The following is a 14,766-nucleotide window of genomic DNA, read 5'->3' as shown; positions in this document are numbered from 1 at the left end:
AGCGCCACTACTATCAAAGTAGCAAAGATAATGCTCATGCAAAGCAAACATCTGGCAGCTGAGTGAGGTCCCAGGAATCACACAAGTATTCTCATACATATATTATTCTAAATAAATATAGCTATGTACATGAGACCACTATATTGCGTATAGAAATACTTTAGAAAAATAGCTGAAATTTACATGTACTCATTATTTCCTTTATTAATAAAAACACCGTAGTAGTATAGATTCTCTGTTGCACAAGATCAAGATCGAAATCAGTCAGATGAAGATGGCTGCAACAATTTTCATCTGGGAGGCGTTATGCATGCGTGCATGTAATACCTGGAAAGTCTCAGATTTATATGGAAAAGCAAAATATGATGGAAAAAGTATGTGTGATATGACCTTAAAGGCAACACACAGCAGGGTAATGCAAGCAGAGTTTGCATTTATTTGACCAACTGAAAGTAATGATAACTTAGCACACTGGGAATAAACAAGGAACAATTTCACAGAAAGAAATCTATAAGCATTTGAAAATAGTCATTAAGAAACTTCCTTGATTAAAATAAATATGAATAACACTTTATAAGATAACATCCTAGATGTAAAAGGAATACTGTCTTAGAAATGACTGATGATGTAACCCATGACTTGAATGTGTCCATCACCATAGTGTAAATAGGACCCAAACTTCATTATAAACTGGCCAATTACTCTACCAATAGCTAGTATTAAAGAATCAGCCAATTGGTCAACCAACAGATAATCATGATCTTACAATTTACTGATATTTCTGATTTCTAATCTAAATGTTTCAAAGGGATATCATAAGAGCATATCATATATATCATATCAGCTCATATCATCATATGAGCTGCCCATCTATAATGTTTAAATGTAATATTCTGTATCTAATATCATTTTGCACCTATGGCATCAACTGTGAGAAAGTAACAAAAGAACAATATCCTTTGAGATACCAAAATACACATGGCTTTCTATTGACAAGATGAATGAAGTATGTTTTTGGAAAATCTTACCACTAAGCATCCTTGTAATCTAAGAGGTAAATATAAGAATATTTATAATTAATCACTTTTTATTTGACTACATTTTACAAAAATATTCTAATAAGATAATCATAAAATCTTATCTATACAAATTCAGTTGCTTTTTATGCAGAAAAAGAAAAGACTATACATTCTAAATTATTTTGTACAACGGCTATTACATGGAAGATAAAATGCCCGTAACTAAATACAAACTGCAACCACCTGATTTTTTTCTTCTGTATAACCAATAAAGATAACAAAACTATACTAGCATGTCGTTAATTTAGTCAATCACATTTAAAGAGGAATATTAGCATGTTTCTTCCATGGGTTGGTCAGCTTCTTTGTGGCCAACTTGTCCAGGTCTTGACAGATACGCCGCCTGGTTGTGTGTGGCTCGATTATGTCATCAACAAAACCTGTTGAAGTAAATGAGAAGAAAAATTAGATTGTGTTTTAAATCAATAACAAGAGAAGATAATATGCAAGGAAATTAAAGAAAAGATATTAAAGAAATTAACATACCCCTAACAGCAGCAGGGAACGGGTTTCCAAATTTGTCAATGTATTCTTTCTCATACTTCGCGACATCTGACTGACCACGATACAGGATGGATACAGCTCCCTTGGCTCCCATTACAGCAACCTGATGAAGGGAAAGTGTTATTACATTTCTATTTTGATTCACTAATTTTGATTTTTCATAATTTCATTGAATATGTAATTTTCAACTGTATCTAACTACAGTCTACAATGTGATAAAACTGCTTTGCTTGTGAAACACTTTGAAGTGACTAAATACACCTGTGGTATTGTAATTTGCCCCACAATCAATGGATTATAGCACCATACAAGCTATAAACCTTGCAACTTGATACACATATTAAAATGAGACCTAAATACAAAAATGGGATCAAGTATATACATACTTAGTGTATATATACACCTAAATAAAATTAGCCATCAAAAACATGAAAAAGGAGCAGTAGATCATAAAGCAGCAACATCTTACCTCAGCAGTTGGCCAAGTATAATTCATGTCTCCACGCAAGTGCTTGGATGACATCACATCATAAGCTCCTCCATAGGCCTAAAAAAAAAGAAGGAAAGGTTGTTATAATGGGATAAATATATAAAAAATACACAAGAATATAAGTGGACCTAAAGAGATTATTACCTAATTTTGAATGAAGAATGGAGAACACATGGGATGAAGAAAAAAATTCCCTAACAAACTTCTACTAAAATGAAAACCAAGTAGAACAAGAATATGAAAGCGGTACTCATCAACTTCACTACATGATATACAGGAAGCCATACTTATGTCCCTCCACACTGATGGTTAAAATTCTTACCTGTATTGGTGGAACAGTCAAGTGATGCACTCTAAGCCCAGCTTAGCTCTCTATGGCCTCAGCATAAACTGTCGGGCTGCTTTATGACCTTACCTTACTTTCCTCAAGAACAGATATCTCTTCTTGGTCTTCCCCTCTAGACAGACTGTATGTCCATGCATCACTTCCACAAGGATGCCACAGGTTCCTGTAAATCTTCACTGTTCCTTTGGTGTGGTATGTTATTAACAATATGTACTTGTGGCCAATATCATTTTCCTGTTTTAGCAAATAAAACTGTATCTTCTAGAAAGAGGAGTCACCTCAAAGCAGGAGAAAAGGCAATTTAAAAACAAATGGGTGCTAGTCTCTTCTGTCCAGGGATTTCTTTACAAAGCAGGATACTACCCCAGCTTTGAAGGGAACAGAGATGAAAATCCATGCCTAGAGTAGCACTAGCCAAGAATTGCTGTAGTGATCCTTATGTCAATAAAAACTGTAGTATAATTACTAGGAAGCTTATCAACTGAATGTCTAAATGGTGAGTATTATATTAAGTTAGGTATAATTGCACTGTAGAAATAAGTAAATATATATTGCAACTACCAATGATACCTTAATAAAATCTTAAAAGACTGCCCAGACTAAAGTTCATTTGATCAAGGAATGCAATCAAACACCTACTCTGAAGATACAAAACTAACTTCAGACATTTGTGCCCTTGTGGACAAAGTAAGAGCCACAGAACAATTATGGAATACCATCCACAAAAATCATGATAGTAGAAAGTTAAAAATCACAATAATGGATGAAATGAACAAAAACTGCTTTGCATAGTTATAATTGTATGGCTGGCAAGGCTGTGTCACTAGCAACAATTACTAATATTTTCCTTATTTTCAGTTGTAGTATTTGCTTCCTCTCAACTAAAGTTCTCATCAGTCCATAATTACACCTCTTGTACATTACTAATTACTCTAATATTGGTATGTGCTACTGGAAAGAATAATATCCGATTTTCTATTTTGTTGGGGTATCTCGGTAGCTGGCATGATTGTAGGATATATGATAACTAATAAAATGGGTGGATTGGCTTTTTAAAGTTTAGTGTAATTTTTTTTCTTGAAATATTTCAACCATAATGCTATGAGATTCATAGAAGCCACAGCTACTTTTGAAGTGTAGTTCATCCAGGAGATTATTGTAGACGCTTTGGTCTTTTCTAGGACAATGTTTCTCTATTACGGAACACTTGTGTAGTGTGACCAATCCCACCTTGTAGCTGACAGACTCTCAGCATGGCTGTCTAGGGATCTCCTAACAGAAAAGACTTATGACTGTTGCTTGACCATTCCACAAATGCACAGTGGCAGTTACTAAATTGAACTAACCACATGGGGATACAAGAGTGTGGCTTCCTATATATGATAAACATTTCCTCCCTTACAACCTCAAATATCCTGTAACCACTGACCTTCCGTGTGATGACTGTAATCTTGGGCACAGTAGCCTCAGCAAATGCATACAGCAATTTGGCCCCATGGCGGATGATACCACCGTATTCCTGAGCAGTGCCAGGCAGGAACCCTGGCACATCCACAAAGGTCACCAATGGGATGTTGAAGGCATCACAGAATCGCACAAAACGCGCACCCTTCACTGAGGAGTTGATGTCCAAGCAGCCTAAGAGATTGGAGGAGATGGAGAAGTTATGGTTCCGTGACATGGTTAGTACGATGAAACAGTGGCATAAAATGCTGAACAAACTTTCTTGCACTGAACCACTTCCAGTTTAGTTCATAGGAATTTTTTTCTGAAAAATTTAATGACCTTTTCTTCCTTCAAATTCATCATCATTTCAAATTTTCTTAATGTCTGATGTCTGCTAAATCTTTTCTAATATGTCACTTTACATTGTTTAATTAAAATAATAATGATTACATATTGCTCAACTATGAAAAGAAGAAAAACAAATATGGTAAGGAGGACGATGATTTTTCATAAGTCGTAATAATCAGTTTATAATGATAATTATGGTGAAAGAAGGGGAACTAGGAGCAGAACTTTGATACAAATAATAACCTAAACTGACCTGCAGCTGACTTTGGCTGATTCCCTACAATGCCAACTGTGCGGCCATTCATTCGAGCAAACCCAACAATGATGTTTTTCGCATAGTTCGGCATGATCTCAAAGAAATCTCCTTCATCTACAACACCATGTACGACATCAAGCATATTATAGGCTGCTGTGGACTCCAGGGGAACAACAGTGTCCAGTCCTGGTACATCACGATCCCTGTTGATGGAATAATTATTTTATGTATGACGATCCTGAGGAACTAAGGCCAAGTAAAAAAATATCTTTGGTTCAAATAAAAGACTTCTCTGGAGGTGGGTCAGTAGGCAGGGATTTTTTTTTTCTTTTTTTAATTCTGAGAAGTGATGTAAAGAAACTGTTTGTGGACACCACCTCACTCTAGACTCTCCCTCTTAGAGTTATATATCACACTGGAAAAATCAAGCCATTTGGATATCGAGTGATGCACACTCGCCCAATGCAATCAGCTAGTGCCAATATATGTGATGAAGTCCCAAAGTTTGCTCATTGTGCTTTGGTAGTCATAAATCTAGCCAGAATGGTGCTAGGGGTTGCATTTTTGGCAGTATTTTTGAAAACCAGGGTTTAAGATTTGTGGTAGATGGGAATTTAGCAATAAAAAATTCTGTGTTAGCATTTTCTTCGGCAAAAAATACAGTTGGTTAGGTTATCTGAACCAAAGGATATATATATCTTTTTATTTTTCTATTTTTTGAATTTCTATTTTTATTTATTTATTTATTTTTTTACCTGAGTTGAAATGTACATCTCAATTTTTTTCAGCTGCTATCTACAATAAGTAAGTAACTGAGGTGATAAGTGAAAGTTTTGTCAGCACATATCTAAGGTTTTATGTAAAATCTGGATAGTCACATTGCCTCACTGGTGCTTGTGTTCCAATTCAGTTTCTTTTATAACTTAAAAAAATAAGTTCTGAATGTTTGTTTTAAAAACAATTAATTATTTTACTAAAGTTCATCATGTAAATTTTTTTGTATTATTTATAATAGATTAAAATGACATTTCAATATCACTCTCACATATAAAGATCAACACTAAAGATACATGGATATGCTGAACAGTCAATGTAACAATAACATCAAATGAGTTTGGAAAGAAGAGAAACAATAAAAACACACTTACCAGGGATCGTCACACTGCCTAATGGGTGCCTGATCCTGGTTGCTCTGTGGTAGGTAGTTCATGAAGGTGCGCAGGTTGAGCAGTCCATGAATGTCATTGTTGAAAGCCTTGTGTGCCACACCAGAGAGGGTGGTGTGTGTTCGAGCCCCACCCAGCTCCTCCTGTGTCACATCTTCATTGGTCACTGCCTTGACTACATCTGGGCCTGTGATAAAGAGGTATGAGGTGTCTTGGATCATGAACGTGAAGTCTGTAAGGGCAGGGGAGTAGACAGCACCACCTGCACAAGGACCCATGATCATAGATATCTGTGGAAAGGGAAAGAGATAATTAGCTTATAATGAAATGTTTAGCAAATAAATGTCCCATTACCACAATCTCATAATACATTTAGAGATTGGTATAGGTCTGCATTCAACACATAACTGAAATACAAATGCAAATATTTCCCAAACCTTGCAAGCAACTCCTATAATTTTGTATAAATCTGTACCAACTTCTACCATCCTCAGGGAACACATACCTGTGGAACAACACCAGATGCCATGACATTTCGCTGGAAGATGTCAGCATACCCGGCCAGAGACTCAACGCCCTCCTGGATCCTGGCTCCTCCTGAGTCATTCAGTCCGATCACTGGTGCACCCACGAGCATGGCCTGGTCCATTACCTATTAGGGAAAAATGTAAACTTTAATAAATATTACTGAAAGAAGAAACACAAGAAAAATATCAACATCAATAACAGTATGTTAATTTTGTTAAAATGATCATAAAAGTATAAAAATCTTGTCACATTTCAAACACATCACGAGGGAGATATAGAGACAGAAGGAGAAGGAGAGACAGAAGGAGTGGAAGAGATAGATAGGAGGAGGAGAGGGAGAGATAGACAGGAGGAGGCGAGTGAGAGACAGAAGGAGAGGGAGAGACAGAAGAGGGAGAGAGAGAAGGAGAGAGGGAGAGAGAGAAAGAGAGAGAGGGAGAGAGAGAAGGAGAGAGGGGAGACAGAAGGAGAGAGGGAGATATTGAGAGGGAGATATTGAGAGGGAGATATTGAGAGGGAGACAGAGACAGACAAAAAAGAAACTATAATAAAAAAGACAATAAAAATAATAATTAATAAAACAAAAAGGATACTGTACTCACTTTGCATATTTTCTTGGCATGCACAGAAGAAAGTGACCCTCCAAACACCGTGAAGTCCTGGCTGAAGAGGTACACCAGCCGGCCGTGAATGAGGCCATGACCTGTTACCACTGAGTCACCTGGATACTGTAGATAGATATACACAAGTTGCTTCATATATAGATGCAAAGTAAAAAAATAAAAAATAAACATACATGCAAATCATATATATATATATATATATATATATATATATATATATATATATATATATATATATATATATATATATATATATATATATATAAACACACACACACACACATATATATAGTGAGATTGGATGTGAATACAGGTGTGAGTGTGAGTGTGGAGGGGGGGGGGGTGAGTATGAGTATGGACATGAGATGGTGTGTAATGTGATATCCTTCAAAGGATATATCTTTTCTCACTTATATAAATGGTGAAATGGAATCTGATTCCTAAAGAGCTAACCTTCTGGTTCTCCATTCCGAAATCTGTGCACGTGTGCTCAGCAAACATGTCGAACTCGGTAAAGCTGCCGGGGTCACATAGCAGTTCAATTCTTTCCCTAGCTGTTAGCTTTCCCTGTAAGAGATTTTGTTAATGTTAATTAGTTTTTTCCACTCTCTTTTAATTCTATTATCTGTTTCATAATAAATCCATGTACAGATATCTAATAAACACATTGTTAAGACTTTCTCTACAGCATTGCACCCTATGTGGAAGTATATGAAGGAATCAGTTATTCCTGTAGATATATTCAAACTTTATGAAATACACAAAAAAACCTCCAGGACACTGTTCTTTAGATGCCAAAACTTAATCTTACTCTCCCTCCTGCTTCTCCCTTTCCTCCCTGGCAACCCTACTGAAATCCAAATATGATCTGCATTATGATGCATTATGAATGGAGGAATATAAACCACTAAGAAGTCTTATACCTAGAACAGTTGGATAACAGAAACCAAACTCTGCAAGAATTGGGGGTTAAGTTTTTAAATTGTTTCCGAGGGTTTTAACAGGCAATGATATTGTAGTTTTTAAGCCTTCTATGGCCTCTGGACCTTTGCAACTATTCAAGAACAAGGCTTTGATAAATAAAGTAGGTGTGATTAAGCAAATAAATAAGTAAATACTTAACTTCCTTTTTTTTTTCAAACTTACTACTGGTATGGCAGCTGTATCCCATTTGGTGAGAGTTATTTGTATGGCCATGGCCTATGCATACATTTAGGTTTGGGTAGGCTAGGATTAGCTAGGGTAGGTTAGGCTAGGTCAGAGTAGGCTAAGTCAGAGTAGGCAAAGTTGTTATCCCGAATACGGCAGTGGTGTAATTACTAACCAAAAATGACATTCATATGCAAATGTATATGTGTACTATACACCTCACCTAAGAAATTAGACTACAGCTGCTATACTCTTTACCCTTGACCATAGCTAGCCAAATAATGCTGATCAGGAAGTTTTTGGAACTGCTTTGCTCATGACCTGTTGGATCCGGTGGTGTCAGAGATATAACGGTGCTGAAAATACAGGATGTGGGTTATGTAAGTAGCCAACATCCCATGTGTGCAGCATGTAGCCTGGGCACGCGCAAATACCCATGAGCGGTGACAAGACTCTGTGCCTCCCCTTTAAAAAGTTATTTTGTGTAAAACTTAATAGCTTATTTTCCATTTCATCTCTATATGTAGTAAATAATTCAGTGCAAGGAAAAAAATATGGAACATTTGTCAATTTGTGCCTTATATCTTATATTTTCATAATTTTCAATTTTCTGTAATACAACTTGCACCGGTCACAGCGACCAGGAGCATGGTGCACAGCATAGAAATGGCTTCCTCTCTGGAGCTGGCGCTCTTCTAGTCACAGCTTACACAAAAATTACATTCCACATTCGTTTAACGATGGGAATAATGCTAAAGCCCCCTTCTAAGCGCCAAATAAGTCAAATCAGACTCCAAGAGGATTGTGTATTTGTGGCGAGTCTTTTCCGTCACCCTGGCCTTTGCTCATGACGGCAAGTTCTCATCATCCACCCCTCTGCCATTTTGCCCAGTGATGGCATGTTCACGTCATCCAGTCCTCAGTCCAGATTTTTACATGAGGTGACTGTAATGTTATCCAGATCGTAGGGGTTAACTGTCAGTATGGTTAGCTTTTTTGGGTAATTTTCTAGATTACAACAATTGAGACAATGTTTATATCATCAAATTTATTCTTGTGTGATGAGAACGAATTTGATGGTCATTTCCATAGCAATCACAGCTGACAATCTTGCTGTATGAAGTCCCTATAGCATAAGAGGGCATGAAGTATATCAGAGAAATTATGGAGTAAAACAGGTTGTAATCAGAAGACTAGTGAACAAAAAAGTGCAAAATCAACACATTAAATACTTTACATTAGCAAATGAATCTCTATGGATGTGACCACCATCTCTGAAAGTCTACAGACTGAATCTAACCCAACTTTCAGTAAAATCTACATGATATCACACCATCCAAATCCACTTCAGAAATTGTACAATACATCCTGACCAATAAACTGACCAAACACTATGTCACAAAATTTATTCAGTGATCTAAATTGCTGTGACTAGGACTGCCTGAGGGGAGGGTTGATAGGAGTCACACCCCTGGAAACATTCTCTATACGACATGCATACATATACATGGCATATAGAGCTGTGTCTATATCATGGAAGATTAAACCACATGCCTTAATATCTTAAAACACCAGACTTTCCTTTGCTTCTGTCTGTCTGGATTGCTTGGTTTCTCATCACTTTCTTTTGGCATTTGAGGCACTTGATGAGCTCAAATGTGAATCTGTGATAATAATTTATGTCTATTTCTTTTGCATAACCACTATATTATTTTGGAAATGACCCGTAATCGACACAACACTGAAAACGAAAATAATCGTTTTTACAAGTTTGTAGTAATACATGAACTAGTTATGACATCACAATAATGAGTTATGCAGTAATAACAGTACTTTCCTTTGCAAAGTCAACTTGGCGAGGGACTTAGAAAATGGGGACAATTTGCCGTGGATGTCAATCAGGGTTACAGTAAAATAAGGGTATAAAATGATTACCTTGACGTAAACTAAGACACATTTCATCTATGGCATAAGTGCGCAAATTGAAAATAAAGCAGTTACACAACAGAGAAGAAAGAAGATTGACCCATCTTTTTCTAAGTCCCTCGCTATGTTGAAAGCGCGAATGCAAACAAAATTATGACCAGTTAACTCATTCCTGCTCTGTCTTAAGTAGATCATGTATTACTAGGCCATTGTCAAAATGACATTTGGCTAATTAACAGTGTCTGCTGTTCCACATTTATGCTTTCAAAGGCCCCTTAGACAGTTGCCTAGTCAAGGCACTGTAAATTGTTAGGTTAGGTTGGGTTATAGGCCAGGCGTTTTTTAGGATTTGGAAGGTGTGAAATCTCATAGATTTTGCCAAAAGATGGGTTGGATTCCCGTAGATTTTAAAAAAATTACATGTTTCAAGATTTAATAGAGTGATTTATGGGAATTGGTCTGAAGAACTTTCTGTGCAAGAGCATTTCCGCTTTTCTGCCGCCAGATTTGACAGGACAATTCCCGGGCATTCGGTGACAGAAGACCAGTGAGGAATGTCTTGTTTTCGGTATTGCGTCTATTCTAGGTTGTTCTTATGACTACACAGTGGAAACAAAGAAGAAAAAGATCTTAATAACTATCACAGTTTGATTTCTGAAGCCATCAAGTATCCCAAATAGCAAAAAGGGATAAAAACGAAGCAATCCACATTAGACTGACTGACGGACTGACCGGAAGCAGCAAAGGAAAATTGACAATTTGGTCTTTCGATATATAGGGGTATTTGGTTTATTATTTACAATATGGATGTAGCTCTATCTCGCCAAACATACCGAGGTGAAGAGAATATATCCCGGGGGGTGTTAGGGGGCGAAGCCCCCAATCAACCCTCCCCTCGGGCAGTCACCTAGTCACAGCACCATAATTTGTTAGGTTAGGTTGGGTTATGGGTCAGGGCGTTTTTTAGGATTTGGAAGGTGTGAAGGTGTCGGTGTGTAGACTTTCAAAGGTGGCGGCATGTCCGTAGAGTTTCATTAGCCAATTCTCAGCGTTTTTTTTTTTGTGCTAGTTTTTATGCGTTTCTTTTTGCTATTCTTCTTATTTAAGGCTGTTTTACCCCATAATTTCCCTGATTTATTTCATGTCCTCCCCTGCTAATGGGACTTAACACATCAAGATTGTTGGCTGTGATTGCTATGGAAATGATCATCAGATTCATTCTTGTCACACAAGAATAAATCTGATAATAAAAATATTGTCTGGGAAGTTCTGATTATCATAATCCAAAAAATAACTTAAGATGGGACCAATTTCTCTCTTCTCTGTCATGTATCCTATTCATTTTCAATTTGCACACCTTGTACCATAGATGAAAAGTGTCTCAGTTTACGTAAAGCTAGCCTAATCATTCATATGCATTTTTTTTTTTTTTTTTTTTTTTTTTTACTGTAACCCTGATTGTCATTCACTGTAAATATTCCTTTTTTTGCAGATATATCAACTTGGTATGTTGATTTGTTCTGCAATGATTATTGGTATGGCAGCTATATCCCCCAATTGGTGTTAGTTATTAGCATGGGCATCTCCTGCGCATGTTTTGGTGACATTGTACTTCTGTCCACAAACAAGATGGCGGTGTCATGAGATGATAACATGCTCTGTTAGGTTAGGAAAGGTTAAGAATCCCATATACAGAAGTGCTGTTTTACCCAGATATGATGTTTATATGCACATGCACATATGTGTGCCATATGCCTAATCATGAGAAATTGGGACACGACTGCTGTACTCGTATCCTCAGCCTAGACTGTAGAGTATTTTTCTTGTGCAGGGAATATTACATTTTTTCATGCGCGGAAAATATCATTTTGTCTACATTTGCAAGGATGGATCTGCACACGGATGATGATACAAGTGTGTGGAGAGGTCAAAAGAATTTTATTCCCAGAAGATGATTTAACAAATAACTAAGCATGTGCTGAAAGTTAACCAAGAACTACATTTGTGCAAACAGAATTTGACCAAATAATTTTTGCGCAGGGAATGCAGATCAAACTCTAAAGTCTGGTCCTCAGCTGTCGTTCTTCTATTTGGATGTTTTCATGGAAGTCAAATCTGTCTCTTTCTTTTTATTTACTCTCTATATGCAGTTATATCTGTACACTGAATGTTTACATGTGAGCAAAATAACCTTATTTAGTTATCCTTTTAACAATGTAGATTACTCTGGGATCCCTGAAAACTTCTCAATGCGTACAAAATCAGCTGAAACAATGTAGCACCCGAAGTAGTCTAAAACTAATAAAGTAGACCCAGTGACCATGACCATAAAATAAAGAAAATACCAGTATTATGAAAGAATCCCCGGCAAGATTCGCACCTTCTTGTGCTGCGCCTCGATCCTTTTCTTGCCGCCGCCGAGCACAGCCTCCGAGCGCTTCTTCCTGATGTCATCCCGAACCTTGATGGTCTGGGCGATGGAGCAATGGCGAATGATTGAGGTGTTAAGACCGAGGGAGGGCAAGGAGACATACTTTTTGAGCAGGGAGCCCGTCGCGAGCCTCAGTGTCTGGCCGGCCATGTTTACCTCGTGACGTCACACTCAGTAGTGATGTCAGAGCAGTTGATGACGTCATAGTCTTCGTGATGTCATGAGTATATTCCTTCGCCATACATTCTTAGAGTGTTACCCGAAAGGATATGTGATTTGGAAAATCCCCTAGCAGGCGAAAGAAAATTAAATTTTGAGTAGTTTGAATGAAAGTTGATGTCCAAATAGAGTGAATTTGATGAAGTGGTCAAGGAACTACTTTGAGCAGCGTAGTGAGAGCAGTGTGTCAACAATCATGGCCGACCATTGTTTGCTTCTGTAGAATCGCCTTCCAAGGAAAAACGCGATTAATGCTCCTTCCTCGCCAGGTTTATGAGAATGACTCTAGACTCGACGTGAACTTGAGATTTGTGTCAGTTCGTGGAGATATGATAGTAGAGAGAATGGCGCTCCGTATCGCGACAAGAGTTTGTTGAAGAGTGATGTTTTGATGAAGCCAAGATCTTCGGGAAGGAAAAGTCTTCGAGGTTTCTATTTCTATTTCTATTTCCTGGATAAACGGATTAGAAATTCATTAATATGAGTTCGCTAAAATCAGGAAACAAAAAAGAACACCAGAAAATGCGTATCCGCGCTTTTCCCGTGAGTATAGAAATATAAATATTTTAATGAGTTTGCAAAAAAAGGTCAAGATATTTAGAGGTTTTATTTATTTTCTCTGATGTCAATTCCTTCGGTTTGTCATTTTCTTACATCATTCTTGTTAGTTAATTTGATCTAAATTGGTAATAGACTTTCTTATTGTTTACAAATGTGATTTTAAAAATCTGAAAATCCTAATTGACAGGAAGTATTTCATCATCTGATTAGCATAAATAAAATATATTTGTAAATAATTCTTTATTTCTTCATTTTTGCTGACAATTAGGTGCCTGAAAATCATGTTAACCTATTAGAAGTGAAAGGATAAGTTGAATAGTATTGTAATTATGTCAAGGTAACATTGAAGAAAAAATTATAATTAAATTTGACATTATCTGCTACACTGATAATTACCATCATCTGCTATCAAGTCATGAGTAGACCTTTTGTTAATAGTAAAAGCCCAAATAATTGGATTTGTATAGGCCTATGTATCTAGGTGAATGTGTGGGATCTTCAGGTGGTTGGGTTGTGAACCTGTCTCTCTGGTTCCTCATGTTGCTCCATTTGTCTCATTCTCGCTATTATGCCGTGTACATCAGGTCTGTAGCAATATTATGATCATTAACTGTTGGGATCTTCCTATGTTTGTGCTTGTTTTTTATGTTGTGCTTATGGTTTTGTATTTTGGGTCTTCTGTCTGTCAATTAGATTAATGTAATGTTTTTAAGATTTGAATCATTTTTATTTTCTCTTTGGATTTTTTTTTCTTATTTGATGTAGATTTGGGTCATTGATGTCAAAACTTGATTGGGTGAAATGTTGCATCGTATTGAGTGTATTTAGGTGTTTGTCATGGGGAAAATTTATGCCAGGTGGTAGTAGTTCGAGATTTTGGTTGAGAGAAGGTTGGAAGGTGAAACATGAAAGACAAATGGTGAAATGGAGAGACATGAAAAGGAGATGTATTGATAGATTGATAAAAAAGGAGGAGATTGATGTTTCCAATGGAAGGACTGGTAGATCATTAAAATAACTGGTGGATAGGTAAAAAGATTAAAAATTAGATTGATAGATCTTGATTGATTAAGGTGCAAGAACAGATTGATGTAGATTGATGCAAGTAGATAGGCTGGTAGATGGATGGAAATTAGAGTTTGATAAATGAGATCACTGTAAGCAGACAGACAAACCTTAGCGGAGAGCAAAATTTTGATCAGTGCCCATTTCTTTGCTTGAAACGTGCCAGCTTTTATGTCTCCATTTTACAATTTATAATAATTTTTTTCACAATCTCTTAGGATATTTATTTTAATTCAAAGTTTTTAGTCTTTGTGAATAGCACATCTGGTACTTTGTTTACAAATGTTGAGCCATTTACTTGAGTAATAATAGGAAAAATCTGATAGATACAGTAAAATGCAGTGAACAGATTAGAGTGACATTTGAAGTGTGTGAAGGACATAAGCCTATGGGAAAATGCACTTAGGACTTCCTGTGGTCAGAGATAGAAGGCTAGTAGTCTTAGCTCCATCCCAATGGTGTCACAATGTCAAGGTCCCTGAGGTTCTCTACACCATGCATTCAGGCAAAGGCCAACAGACATACATCATAAGGCACAGCAGAGAGTGGACTGACTCCTAATTTGGCAAAAGATTGCCAGGGAGGTTAGCATGAAATATTGTGCTCAGATGTGCATTGGGAGGGTTGCT

At 36.9% G+C, this 14,766-nt stretch overlaps 2 protein-coding genes across 2 annotated transcripts in view; one reads left to right on the top strand and one right to left on the bottom strand.

Moving 5' to 3' along the window:
* Positions 1–1,069: 1,069 nt before the first annotated feature.
* On the bottom strand, positions 1,070–12,473 carry LOC113821370 (propionyl-CoA carboxylase beta chain, mitochondrial). Its single transcript, XM_027373847.2, has 10 exons — positions 12,242–12,473; positions 7,240–7,353; positions 6,766–6,891; positions 6,141–6,287; positions 5,618–5,925; positions 4,467–4,672; positions 3,849–4,057; positions 2,053–2,130; positions 1,566–1,686; positions 1,070–1,459 (listed from the first exon to the last, which is right to left on the bottom strand). Exons 1-10 carry the CDS (start codon positions 12,440–12,442, stop codon positions 1,338–1,340), a joined length of 1,632 nt encoding a protein of 543 aa, XP_027229648.1. The 5' UTR covers positions 12,443–12,473; the 3' UTR covers positions 1,070–1,337.
* A 209-nt stretch (positions 12,474–12,682) lies between these two features.
* The window catches only part of Cul3 (cullin 3), a 43,699-nt gene continuing 41,615 nt past the window's right edge, over positions 12,683–14,766 (top strand). Inside the window, exon 1 of the mRNA XM_070143135.1 lies at positions 12,683–13,054. Within this exon, the coding sequence (XP_069999236.1) occupies positions 12,992–13,054 (63 nt within the window). The 5' untranslated portion in view covers positions 12,683–12,991. The remainder of the gene's footprint in view (positions 13,055–14,766) is intronic.

Source organism: Penaeus vannamei, chromosome 30, assembly GCF_042767895.1.
Source record: "Penaeus vannamei isolate JL-2024 chromosome 30, ASM4276789v1, whole genome shotgun sequence".
Lineage (NCBI taxonomy): Eukaryota > Metazoa > Arthropoda > Malacostraca > Decapoda > Penaeidae > Penaeus > Penaeus vannamei.
This window is presented reverse-complemented; position numbering and strand designations above follow the sequence as displayed.

Excerpts from the sequence above, each read along its gene's own strand:
- LOC113821370 (XM_027373847.2), bottom strand. The coding sequence starts at position 12,442 with ATGGCCGGCCAGACACTGAGGCTCGCGACGGGCTCCCTGCTCAAAAAG. Across the intron at positions 4,673-5,617 it reads AGGCAGTGTGACGATCCCTG|GGATCGTGATGTACCAGGAC; the intron begins GTAAGTGTGTTT and ends TTCCATCAACAG. Across the intron at positions 2,131-3,848 it reads TTACAGTCATCACACGGAAG|GCCTATGGAGGAGCTTATGA; the intron begins GTCAGTGGTTAC and ends CTTTTTTTTTAG.